General features: G+C 40.0%; 1 protein-coding gene across 3 annotated transcripts in view; it reads right to left on the bottom strand.

Moving 5' to 3' along the window:
• Nucleotides 1–1,478: 1,478 nt before the first annotated feature.
• LOC123859612 (V-type proton ATPase subunit S1-like protein) overlaps nucleotides 1,479–13,905 on the bottom strand; it is a 36,532-nt gene continuing 24,105 nt past the window's right edge. For all 3 annotated transcript variants that reach the window (XM_045897705.3, XM_064596321.1, XM_045897731.2), the window contains 3 exons: nucleotides 11,304–11,354; nucleotides 8,274–8,514; nucleotides 1,479–4,691 (listed from right to left, as the gene is read on the bottom strand). In XM_045897705.3, coding sequence (XP_045753661.1) covers nucleotides 4,389–4,691; nucleotides 8,274–8,514; nucleotides 11,304–11,354 — 595 coding nt within the window. In that variant the 3' untranslated portion in view covers nucleotides 1,479–4,388. The remainder of the gene's footprint in view (nucleotides 4,692–8,273; nucleotides 8,515–11,303; nucleotides 11,355–13,905) is intronic.

The raw sequence follows: 13,905 nt of genomic DNA, 5'->3' as shown, positions 1-13,905 counted from the left end.
CTGCTTGTCTTAGTTTTCATTTCCTGAGAAGCAGATCCTGAGACTAGGATTTAAACACAAGTAGTTTATTTTGGAGGTAATGCCAACATCATTAGGAAACATCATTAGGGGAGCAAGGAAGACAAGAAAGAGAAGGGAGTTAATAAAGTGAACTTTATCAAGCAAGATACCACAATGGGCAAAAGAGCTAAGTCCTGCTGGGGAGCTCCAGGAAATGATGTACAACACACTCTAGAAATATTCTAGTCAAGGGACAAATGAGTTGGGGTATTTATTCACAACTCCTGAGAGTTGCTGCATGAAGGCTACTCCTGGGAGGCATTAAATCTTCAGCTTGCCATGAACACAAGGAGAGCAGCCTTAGAGGGCAGTAACTGGCAACGGAGAGATGGGTCAGGATGCAGTAAGGGCAAAGAAATATGGGTAGGACACTGACAGCATCTGTAACATTTCCAAATTTCTAGTCCAGATCTCTTTATTCTGCCCCAGATCCATAAACCAAACTGTCTACTTGGATCTCCATTATAGGATCTGCCTATAGGCATCTCCCATCTCAAACTCCTACCCTCTCCTATTCCTGATTGCAGAAATTGGTATCACCATCCACCCAGCACCCCAAATAAGATACCTAACAGACATTTGTGACTTGCCAGTTGGTTCCCAAAATTTATTGAACCAACCTCCTCAATACCTCTTCTTGCTCTTTCCTCTCACCCCACTCTCTAAGTTTACGTCCTATTATTTTTCATCTGAACTATTCCAATAATCTCCTAAATGGAGTATCTGTCCCTATTCTACTCACACTTATCTGCTATGCAATCCCCTTTCTTAAAATCCTCCAAAATCTCCTCAGGAATGTCTCCATTACCTCAAGTCAAGATTCTAAGTCTTTAGTTGAGTACAATGACCTGTTCCCTCAATTATTTCCAGGTTAATCTTTTACTCCTTTAAATACATTATATGTGACTGCCCATAGACATGTATTCATAGTTCTCCTCACATGGTAAAGTCCAGTCTTTCCATATGTGTTTCCTTCTGCCATATCTGTCCTTCTCCATATTACCTGCCCAGTCAACTTCTATTCATATCAAATATCACTTTCATTGCCATATTGTTCCAGACCTCCCAGGAAGACAGACATCTCTTAGGCTATGCTCCTGAAGCACTAACAATTATAGGGCTATAATCACATACCTGTTGGGTTAATAATAAAGGTATCCATGGGACTAGGATTAAGTTCTTTACCTGAAGATCAGAACATACCAGAAGTGATACAAAAAAGAAAGATACCTAATGGATAAGCATAAAATCATTCATGATAATGCTCAACATTAAATATGAAGACCAAAGACCCTTTTTTAGGAGGTCTCCTCTTCAGTCGAGAGCTCTCTTGTTGAGTTATCAACAGACTCAGCTCTGGGAATCCACCATGATGGTTCAAACAAGGTCTTTTTATACAAGGACTAGATTTTATTAAGATTACAATTATTCAGATGAATGCGAGTTCTTTAGTGGACTGCCCTGATACATCTGTCATAGATTACTTTACCATTAACAAACATGATCTAATCTGATTAACATTCCTGCCCTACAGCCCCTTAACACTGTGATGCTATCTCCAGGATCCCGGCATTCCCACTGAGATTAAGGAATCAAGGATAGCATCTCCTGCCTTCATCCATAGCCTACAGAGGACAGCAACTAGAGCACTTTTCAAAAATGCTGATGCTATGTTCCCAATGTATTTTTCAGCTCAGTGCTATGACAATAAGTGTCCTCTGGGGCCTTCACAGAGGAAAATAGTTTTGGGGATGGAGAGCAGGACATGCATAATAAATCCATTCCTATATCTCAATTCTCTAAGTTGTTAAATTTATTTTCTTCCTCTATATTATACCAATGAATTTCTGGTCTATTTCATTTAGGGCATGTCACTCTTGAGGCCACAACTTAATCAACTGAGTAAATGGTTAGAAATACTGCCAGCTGCTCAAACCAGAATATTTAACCCAAAATCTGGTAAGAGAACCTATTCAAAAAATTCAGCCCAATCTAAAATTATACACTTCCCTCTCTGAGCTAGCACCTCCAGAATCCATTCTCCCACATATTCCTCCATCTTTTGTTGCATAAATTAGCAAAACCTTCCAATTTTTATTCTCCCATATTTGACTTTGCAATTGGTTCCCTGGGATATGCTAGAGTGTGATTCCAATTGTCTAGAGACATTGAGGAAAATCGGCACCCCCTGGCAAGGTAACTATCTTTGGTGAAGTCAGAATAGCTTCACCTGACAGGGTTGCTTCTGCTAGCAAGAAAAACTTAGTGGAGTTTATGGGTTCAATATCCTTAAAGTTGTCTAATTATCCCCAAGTTACCATTCTTATTTCAAGTTTCTTCTCTTTTGTAAAAATCAGTGCCCTCATATTCATTAAGAGATCTGGCAAGGCTGTGAATTCCACCTACAACACATTTTACCAATTTACAGGATCAGACCTGTGTGTCTGATTTGCAACTATGTCAGCCCCTTGATAAGAGCTGTAGATCAGTCATAGAAACTCCCTGGGTTTTTGTTTTGGTTTTGTTTTGTTTTTTACCATGACTTGAACTGTGAATTTTAAATCTTAAGCTATTATTTTCTTTCTGTAAGCCCTCCAGCACAGTTAGAAAGAGCCAGTTTACCTCACCTTACAGGGTCTCACCCTGTAGGGCAATCACCATACCTGTATGGTCTTACCATATCTAGGGTGACTACATATCCCAGTTTGGCACCATTCTGCTTATGTCTGTTATCTTGGAATTGTTAATGACGTTTTCACTTTCAAAAGTGTCCCAGTTGGACCGTAAGTTATGTTTATCCTTCAAGTACCTATAGCCTACCACAACTACCATTGATACCACCAATGGATACTCAAAACAACCACAATGAAAATTTCATTATGGAATGATGTGAACTATCTGTTTCCCATTCTCTAATGCTAAGAGTCCTCCTTGGTTTTAGGCTAAACAGGGCCAAAAAATCAATACTAGATTCCCATATTCTTCAGGGTGTGTTCCCTATAACCACCTTTGGTACAAATAGGTACATGAATCAAGATTCTTAGTTACAGAATACAGAATCCACTCCAGGTATTAAAAAAAACAACAACAAATTCACTATAGAGTATTAAGAGGTTACAGAATTCTGAGAGGGCTGGAGCCAAACCTATATTCACAGCCAAGAGTAATGCAGCCAAAAGAAATGTCCAACGTAAGACTATTTTATCAGAAACCCAAATCATTGTCATTCACACTTGGCATCAAAGATGGTACTAGACTATAAACTTATTACCACAGCTGTCCAAGAGATTCAATTTCTCTATGCATGATCCTCTACCCCACATTGTTCCCCTCTGCTTTCTAAGTTTTGTGCAGGTCATGTACGGAACCCTAGTTCATGTGTGGAAACCTACTTAGGGAAATACAATGTACTTTTTACACATAAGCTCTCTTTAACACACAAGGCATATTAGAGAAGCTCTGGTGAAAATTCAGGGGAAGCCAATCTTCAGTATCTGTCAAGAACTGGGAAAGACTATGCAGAAATCCATATGTAAGAAGAGCAGTGGTGGCTGCAGAATTTCTATTAAAGAAGAGTTTAAGGGACACAATCTCACTGGAAGGGGGTTTAGGAGATTTGCCGTGAAGCTGTGTTTGCATAGCAAGCACACTGTTCTTAGCTCAGTTGCTTATTTCAAGTAGCACGTAGGAGAGTTAATGGATGTCTAATCAGACCAATGAAACAAGCCTTGGCACCACAACCAGATGGAAAAGGTAAGAAACTACAAGACTGTTACCCTCTTTCACAAACTGAACTGGGGGCCTCTGAACAGCAAAGTAAATGACAAGAAAGCCCTTGAATAAAGTGTTCTACCATACTGACAAGAGTCTTCCCTAAACAGCTCCGGGAAAGAGAAGACTACTTTTTTTAAAACAAAACCGGGATATAATTTCTAAAAATGCAAACTTACAAAATACTTTAAATTCTGAACTTCCAGATAACCTTGGAATTACTATTTCTATATTATCACATCTGAACTGGCACAAGCAACGAGGACCAAGTATGTTTTCCCCTCTCTTAATGGCATCAATGTTTTTTTCTGTCTTCCTAACTTCCAAGTAGTTTTAGGGCAACAATCGTATTTATCTCTGTGGGGTTCCTGGGACTTTTTCATTGCCTCAAATCTCTCTACGTAGGCCAGCGGATGCTCCAAAATGTATTTTTTGCATGTATTTTTTTTAATCAAGCCATGAGGTGAACATTTTATATCACAAGTCAAAGAGGACAGACAGAAATAACTCCTTTCAGAGCCCACTGTGGACTTTGTGAGGAAGAGGGGCCTGCGCTATTACACATAAATTTTGCAGATCTGTTGGCTTCTCAGTTCATAGCACTCGACTCCCTGGCTCCTCAGCAGCTCCTTCTCTTCTGCTGCATCTCGAGCTTTCAACTGGGGGAAGTGGGCCGGAGAGGTGATGAAATCATAGTGCCGCTCCAGATACCGCAGGTAGATGAGCACGTGCAGAGCGTAGGCCAACACCAGCAGCAGGATCAGGGACATGGCCAGGCCAATCAGAATGGCTGGTGAGAAGGAGGAGGCACAGTCTCGGGGCTTGGCAAACTGCCTTGCCTTGATGGTGAAGCCTTGGATCTGTCAGGACAAAGAGCTGAAGTGACATACTCTTTCTCTCCTAAGGTCTACCTCTAGTTGGGCGGAGGGTTCTGGACTCCTGGTTAACCAAATTTAAGACACTGGGGCCCGTACTTACTGATTAATTTGAACACATGATCTAACAAATGTGAATGTGCTTATGGGGACAATGAAACAATTTTAAATCAAGACTGACCCAGAGTAACTACTCTAAATAAGAGCAATCATTTGTAGAAGGCGGCTCCCACACTTAGTTGGCTTTTAGAACAGAATCCTAAACAATATCACCTCAGTCACCTAGTTAGTTTCAAAGGGGTACATCAGAAAACTGAATTATCCATGAGTGCTTTAAGTGAGAACTCATTTTTATGACTTAAGTGGGTGCTTTGCCATTTTTTAACGCTAAAATGCCTGTAGCCATAGACTTTAGATGCCTTGCCCACCCAGTTGTCTGTGCACTAGACTGATCCAAAACAGCTCCGAAAGGAGACTCTTGGCCTGGCTTCTTGGATCCTTGGCCCACTCCTCCATGAAGAGGCAAAGTGGTCTTCTCTTCAAACTAGGGCCTGAAGAGTCAAGCTCTTGATAAAATGACAAAAGATGGCCTCATTTGATGCCACAACTCCAGCCAAAGACAATGTCCTCACATTGACTGTTACTTAATTCTTAAGACTTGCTTGAGAACAGTATCTGTGGAGAATACCTGAAGGACATCTTGTCCATCCATTTTCGGGACTACTGGTTATAAACACACTGTATCTAGCCCACAGGTGAGTTTTGTTAGGCCCAGAGTTCTGAACATCCTGAGAATTTCCTATTAAAATCCAGACTTCTAGCTTCCATTGAAAAACTGAAGAGCCAGCAACACTGAGCCTGCATCCTAAGAATGCTTTTTGCTTCCTAAGAAGCAAAAATTAAATTAACTGGAGCTGAATAAACATACTCTTTGTGATGCTGCTACACTTTACCGGTATCCAGATGGCAAACCAAGGGCGTCTCACTTTGCCACGCTTGGGGCATCACGCTACACTTTATTCTTAAAATAAATCAGATGGGCAAAGCCACCTATGTGGAATGCAGCCTTCTGTATACACACCTGAATCACTATCACCACCACCTCTTGCGTGGACTGAGCTTGCATTCCACCACGTGCTTACCTCAACGGTGTTTTAACGAGGCGCACCATGACATCCGCTGCCGTGTTCACCGTGAGGCTGTTGTCACAGATGTTAGCATATGCTGCACCAGACCAGCGATGGATGTGCTCCCCACAAGCACACTTCCAATAGTCTTCTGAACCCCAAGAACATGTAACTGAGCGATTCTTTCTTATCCTGGACGCTCCCAAGCTTCAGGGCGAAATCACTGTGCCACTTCCAGCCAGACCAGACAGACGGTCTTATGGTTTTGTGTACCAGCCTCGCTAGTGGCTCTAACTGATCTGTTCTTCCTTTGTTTTTCTTAAGCCACATGTCTTTGCCCATTTTTTTGTTTTATACTTTTTATCATAAAAAATATATAACATGAAATTTACAATCTTAACCATTTTTAGGTGTACAGTTCAGTGGCATTAAGTACATTCACATTATCGTGCAACCATCACCATCATCCATCTCCAGAACTTTTCATCTTGCAAACTGTAACTCCATTAAACACTAATTCCTCCTGTCCCCCCTCTTCTCCAAATCGGACTACTGTAGATACTTCATATGAGTGAATTCATACAAATATTTGTCCTTTTGTTCATTTCACTTAGCATAGTATCAAAGTTCATTCACGCCATTGCCTGTATCTGAATTTCCTCCCTTTTCAAGGCTGAGTAATATTCCATCGCATGTATACACCAGCCTTTTTCATTCATCCATTGATGAACATTTGGGTTGTTTTCATCTTTTGGTTATTGTCAATAATGCTGCTATGAACCTGGGTATACAGGTATCTGTTCAAGTCCCTGCTTCCAATTCCAATTCCCAGAATCACATGGTAATTCTATGTTTAATTTTTTGAGGACCTACCACCATACCATTTTCCACAGAGGCTACACCATTTTAAATTCCCACAACCAGTGTACAAGGGTTCTAATTTCTCCACATCCTTGCCAACATCTGTTATTTTCTGTTTTGGGTTTGCTTGTTTTCTTATAATAACCATCCTAATGGGTGTGGTTTGTGCATTTTTCAAAGTCAGTTTTCTTACAGTGTTTCTCTAAGTCACCCTAAATCATTTCTGAAACAAGGAAGAGGTATAAATCGGTCAATTCCTCTGTTCTCATTAGGCAAGATTACGTGTGAATTATTCCTTGTTTTTGTTATTACTTTGTGCCTGCTTCTCTTTTTAAAGTGCAAGTGAGAGAAATATATATAATATGTACTTTTTAAATATTGATAAATACATATACATTATATATATATTATAAAGTGCCTCTGAAGTCAGTGCAGAATTCAAATTCTGCTTCTACCATTTACGAGTTATATCACTTTGAAAAATTATGTAATCATCAGAACTTCAGTCATTGCATTTTTAAAACGGGGATAACAACAGCAATCTTGCAACATTATAAGTTTTGAAGACAAAGTATGTAAAATAACCACAACAGTGCTGACACACTGGGCGGGGGACTCATAAGTAGTAGTTACTGTTAATCCACGCCTGACACAGTCCTCGCTGTTGCCACATAATAAGGCCATGACTTCTTTACATTCATAGAAGAAAGGCCAGAAATCAAGAGGGTGAAGTAGTTTGCCCAGGTAGCTGACAAGCAATTTGAAACCAAGTCTTTCTTTCAAACTCCAAAGTGCAAGCTCCTTCCCTACCCCAAACTGCACACCTCTCCAAGCTGGGGGGAAGAAGAAGTAAATCCATTTACATTTGGAAAAGATTGGAAAGTGCCCATAAGAGGGACATGCAAAACCGTGTCTATTTCAATGAGTTGGAAGAACGAGTGAAGCTTTCTTTACAGGTAAACAGGAGAGAGGAAGTTGACAGATGTCTTTCTGCCTGAGATTCTGGTGGTGAAAAGAAACATCTAATGCCCCCATGCCTTTCCCCAAATACTTTCAAGAGGATCTCTGGGGTATTTTTGACTCCATAGCTGACAGTTCCATTCCTGTGCTAACTGCCAAAGCTGTCACTCATGCTACAGATGTACTTCTTATCTGTCCTGATAGAATCACTGCTCCACTCCCTGAAGGAAATAAAATCATTTCCCAACAGTTCCTCTCCCCAGAAGGGCCTCTCATTCCAGGAACTGTCAGTCACTGGGCTTCATGCCACAGCTTCACTCAAGCTTAGATTGCTGGCATTCCTCATTGATAATTATTAGTGACTGCAGAAATGTGACTGTAAAAGCAAGTCGGGGGGCGGGGGGCGGTGCGTAGGGTGTGGGTAGTGCACAGGGAGAGGAAATATTCTATCCTATTCCATTTCATGACTTAGAAGATAAAGAAAAAAAATACCAATATTATTTTAAAGGTAACCATTCCTCTCTTTTCCCGAAACATCTGTATTTCCGGTGTTTTCAAACACTGAGTTTCTTTGGCACCAAATACACAGGTGCACTGAGCATATGTTTTAGTTCATTACCTGGAAATCAACAAAAGTGACCTCCCACAGGCTTGACATGTCATCCGTGTAGCTGGGCAACAAGAGGGCATCATACCGCTGCAGGCTGCTGACACGCTGGCAGTGGTAGGAATAACTTGACGGAGCATAGATGCCAGTTGCATTAAAAGTTGCTTGGATTGAATTATTGAAAATAATCTCGACTCGCTGCAGACTAAACCAGCTCTGGAGGTACAGCTTGTTGTAATTGGTAAGGGTGAATCTGAAAATGATTACAAACAGTATTACTCCTAAAGCACTTGGATATTTGCTGACACAGGAAGTCATGTACAAGCAGTGCAACTGCGCCCTCTCTTGTCAGGTAGCAGAACCGGCTCTGAGAGAGTTTCCTTCTAGTGCTGAACCAGAGTCTCCTGAGAGGTTCGAATGAAAGCAAAGGACAGGGCAGACCCCAAAAGTGGACAGTACAAATTCCTTCAAAAAGAAAAACACAAAAAGCTTGTTTTAATTTCATTTTTTAAATCAAAACTTGATTTTATTATTGCAAAAAAGTTTTTGAAAAAAACTAAATGCTAAGCTAATACAGAATTAGCTAAATAAATAATGGTCAAAAGTAACCCAAAGAGAGCTTTTACTGTGTCAAGCACCCTTCTATGTTCTTTATGTGTATTTTATTTAACATGAGAAAGATACTACTATCCTCATTTCACAGGCGAGGAATCAAGACACAGAGAGGTTAAATAAATGGCTTGTGCAAGTTTAGTCAGAGATTAAGTATTGAAGCTGGGCTCCAAATCCAATTTGAGACTACAGCCTTTACTCTCAGCCATTTTAGAATGGAACATTCTCCAGCAATAAAAAAGTTATAATAGGGGCGCCTGGGTGGCTCAGTCGTTAAGCGTCTGCCTTCGGCTCAGGTCATGATCCTAGGGGCCTGGGATCGAGCCCCGCATCGGGCTCCCCGCTCAGCGGGAAGCCTGCTTCTCCCTCTCCTACTCCCCCTGCTTGTGTTCCCTCTCTCACTGTGTCTCTCTCTGTCAAATAAATAAATAAAATCTTTGAGAAAAAAAAAGTTATAATATGCCATGATCACTTTTTCATTAAAAAACAAACAAATGGGGGCGCCTGGGTGGCTCAGTCGTTAAGCGCCTGCCTTCGGCTCAGGTCATGATCCCAGGGGCCTGGGATCGAGCCCCGCATCGGGCTCCTCGCTCTGCGGGAGGCCTGCTTCTCCCTCTCCCACTCCCCCTGCTTGTGTTCCCTCTCTCACTGTGTCTCTCTCTGTCAAATAAATAAAATCTTTAAAAAAACAAACAAACAAACATGTGACTGCGTAGAAAAAAAATTCTGGAAGAACAAAGATCAAATGTTAATAATGATTACAAATGGTGATTAAATTACGAATGATTTTCAAGTTCTTTTTATAGATAAATATTTCCTGATTTTGTTTTCTTGTCATGTACTGGACTCCTGGAGAAGCAGACCCTGAGACAATGATGTGAAGAGAAGAAGTACTTGGGGAGGTAGTCCCAAATTTATTTGGGAATTCAAAATATGTCAAATGGAGAAAAGAAAAATGACAGAGGAATGGAAGACACCCCAAAAGGATGCATTATTAAGCAAGTTTCCACTGTGGGCAAGTGCAGTTTGATGCTCATGGGGTCCACTGGGAACAAATGTAGTTCACATGCTTGTTATCTGACCTGAGGCTGAGGGTGAGGGAGCTGGGGTATTTATACACTTCTTTCCGTCATTGGTTGAGAGTTGCTTGGGTAGGGATGGGAGGCAGTGGACCCCTTTGGCTAAAGGAAGCTTTTAGGCAAAGAAAGGCGGACAGTTCAAAGTTGAGCTGGTATAGTGCTCTCAAATGGAAAAAGCCCAAAGTGACATAGATGGGGTACTGACAGTGTCTGCCGCATTCCTTTGTCGAAAGAAAAAAATAATAATCATAAAGCTATTTTCCTTTTGGGGAAAAAAAAGTGCTATTTGAATAAAAACTACTCCTATCAAACAGATATGTATATTCGTGTTTGTACGCTTGTTCACCTTGTGGGATTCTATTTTCCTTATAAAGTTTATCTAAAAGATGATGACATGTATTTTCTAAATTATGACCAGTGAAACACTAGTGGTTCCATGATATGTAGTCAAATATTCTGAGGAAAGAGCTTTCTAAAGTAAACATAGGAAAAGAGGTTAATCAAAGTCACCAAGTGCTACAATCTTCCTTAAAAGCATGTCTTCACAGTCACTTTAATATACAAATTTATACTGTGAATCTCCAAGAGGAGGACACGGTGTGCAGTCTTTCTCAAACATATTTGACCACAGAACCCCTTTCCTGGGGAATCTTATAAATATTTTTACATAGCAGAAGTGTTCCATGAACACAGCTTAGGAAAGACTGTCCTAGCACATCCTACTGGTTTTTTCAAGTAATGTTAAAGACACAGCTGTTTATCTCCTCTAAAAGGTTGGTCCTATAGGAACAGAAACATTTTATTTTCATAAGAAAAAAAATATAATGCTTTGACATTGTCCCCACTCCTGGAGCAGTTCCTAACTACTTGAATAAACCACTGTTGGCAGATGCATTCTTCCACACATTAACACAGCAAAATGTAGGCCGGGGTTATCTTCTGGGAAATTCAGCTAACAGAGAGTTTTTTTGTTATTATAAAGTGATAAGTGTGATTCACTGAAAGGCACGATATAGAAAATAACTTCAAACCAGAGCTTCAGCTTTGGAGCTTTACATATATTTTTTGCTCACAGGAAAAGAGTATCACATTTTCAGGTTCATGTAATTTCTAAGTCCTAACTGAAGAAGGAAAATCTATACAGATGCTTTGGTAGAAACTAAAGAAATCATTACTATCGGATCCCACCATAATATTGCTAACTTTGCATAGTTCGTTATATGTGGCATTTCACATGTCACAGTGCTTGGCACATAGTGGGTCCTCGATACTACATGTTGAGTGAGTAAATTATATGGAGCCAATATGAAGTGCTGAACCTATAACACTCCAAAGTAATATCCATACCTACCTTATATCAAGACCTTTGGGAATTTCAGCATCACCAAACTTCAGAGACAAACTAAGAAAACAGAAACAACACAGTCCATCAAAATAGAAATAACCTCTACTTCACACTATACTAAAAAATCACCTCAAAATGGAAAAACTAAAACAATAAAACTTATAGAATAAACATAGAGCAATTTTGCAATCTTGGACTAGCCAATGGTTTCTTGAAAAAATATAGAACCATAATAGACTCTTAATCATAGGAAACAAACTGAGGGTTGCTGGAGGGGACAGAGGTGGAGGGATGGGGTAACTGGGTGACGGACATTAAGGAGGGCATGTAATGTAATGAGCACTGGGTGTTATATAAGACTGATGAATCACTGACCTCTACCTCTGAAACCAATGATACATTATATGTTAATTAAAAAAAATAAACTAAAAATATATAGAAGTATGAAATATAAAGAAAAAATGGATATACTGGAGTTTATTAAATTCAAAATTTTTACTCTTCAAAAGACAGTGTTAAGGAGCGCCTGGGTGGCTCAGTTGTTAAGCGTCTGCCTTTGGCTTAGGTCATGATCCCATGGTCGTGGAATAGAGCCCCACATTGGGCTCCCTGCTCTGCAGGAAGCCTGCTTCTCCCTTTCCCACTCCCCCTGCTTGTGTTCCCTCTCTCGCTGCCTCTCTCTCTGTCAAATAAATAAATAAAATCTGAAAAAAAAACCTGTTAAGTAAATCATTACATTATATAGAATAAGTCAAGTACCAGTCAGCAGAGGTCAGGAAAAAAAGAACCTACTCTTGAAGAAGGTAGCGGGAGGGGAAGAATGAAACGGGGGAAATCTGAGGGGTAGACGAACCATGAGAGACGATGGACTCTGAAAAACAAACAGGGTTCTAGAGGGGAGGGGGGTGGGAGGATGGGTTAGCCTGGTGGTGCGTATTGAGGAGGGCACATTCTGCATGGAGCACTGGGTGTTATGCACAAACAATGAATCATGGAACACTTCATCTAAAATTAATGATGTAATGTATGGGGATTAACATAAGAACAAAAAAAAAAAAACCATAAGACAACAGTTCCCAAGTCACCCAACTCATAGTTGTACCCCATTTTCAGCTCTTTTAAATGTTTTTTGTGGTATTTGTGGCTATTATTATCATAAAGCTCTGTTCTTGATTTATTAATTTCAGATATTATCTGTGAACTCCTCATAATGTAAAATAAGGATTTAGCATTCATAAAACATTATTCCTAACACTTCTCTGATAATACCACCAATTTAGATAGATCACAAATTAAAAAAAAAAAAGTATTGTGAAAAAAAAAAAGAACCTACTCTTAAGCTCTTAATATCCATATTTATTCACATTTTTCTGAAAGTTAACATGAGATTTCCTGGATGTGAGACAGAGTATTACTAATTTATAGCAATAACCGCATTGGTTCCCCTTTTAACCCAATTCTTCTGCCTGGGCAACAGGATGAGAGCCAGATGTCATCCTGTACATACTGGGATTTGTAATACAGGTGAGGAACACCAAAATTGTGAATCTGGGAGTTTATATAAAAGAGAGACAGAGGTCCCCCTTAACCCCAAGAGAGGGAAACATTTGCTTCCTTAGTGTCAAAAATTTTCCTTGGCACGTGAAAAGAGAAGAGTACCAGGTACCTACCTCACAATGTAAGCTGATGAGTTTTATCAGCCTCTGGATGGGAATAAATAGCTCACCATAAAGATGAATGTAAATAATTGTCTCTAAGAGGAAGACAAGTAGCCTCTGTGGGTTTCCAAGCACTGGAATATTTCCATGGTCCTGAGGTTCATTACTTCTTTTTTTTTTTTTTTCAAATTATAGGCTATGTTTTTCAGATGTATTTTCAAGTTTACATTGCCTTGTATATTGTTTCAGAAAACATATATATCATGCATATACATCTTCTTTTATTATTATGTTAATCACCATATATTACATCATTAGTTTTTGATGTAGTGTTCCATGATTCATTGTTTGCGTATAACACCCAGTGCTCCATGCAGAACGTGCCCTCTTTAATACCCATCACCAGGTTAACCCATCCCCCCACCCCTCTCCCCTCTAGAACCCTCAGTTTGTTTCTCAGAGTCCATGGTCTCTCATGGTTCATCTCCCCCTCTGATTCCCCCCCTTCATTCTTCCCCTCCTGCTATCTTCTTCTTTTTTTTTTTTTAACATATACTGTATTATTTGTTTCAGAGGTACAGGTCTGTAATTCAACAGTCTTACACAATTCACAGTGCTCACCACAGCACATACCCTCTCCACTGTCTATCACCCAGGCACCCATCCCTCCCACCCCCCACCACTCCAGCAACCCTCAGTTTGTTTCCTGAGATTAAGAATTCCTCATATCAGTGAGGTCATATGATACATGTCTTTCTCTGATTGACTTATTTCACTCAGCATAATACCCTCCAGTTCCAACCGCATCGTTGCAAATGGAAAAATTTCATTCCTTTTGAACATTTGTTCAGAAATTGCTAACTATGCAGAAACAAAATATTTTCTTTACAGTCATTGACAATACCAAGTGTCAGTAAGGATGTAAAGCACCTGGAACCTCCTCATACAAT

Source organism: Mirounga angustirostris, unplaced genomic scaffold (genome assembly GCF_029215605.1).
Source record: "Mirounga angustirostris isolate CCGP_5_RB_7025 unplaced genomic scaffold, mMirAng1.0.hap1 SCAF_7, whole genome shotgun sequence".
Taxonomy (NCBI): domain Eukaryota; kingdom Metazoa; phylum Chordata; class Mammalia; order Carnivora; family Phocidae; genus Mirounga; species Mirounga angustirostris.
Note: the sequence above shows the minus strand (reverse complement) of the source record. Positions and strands in the feature narration are given on the sequence as shown.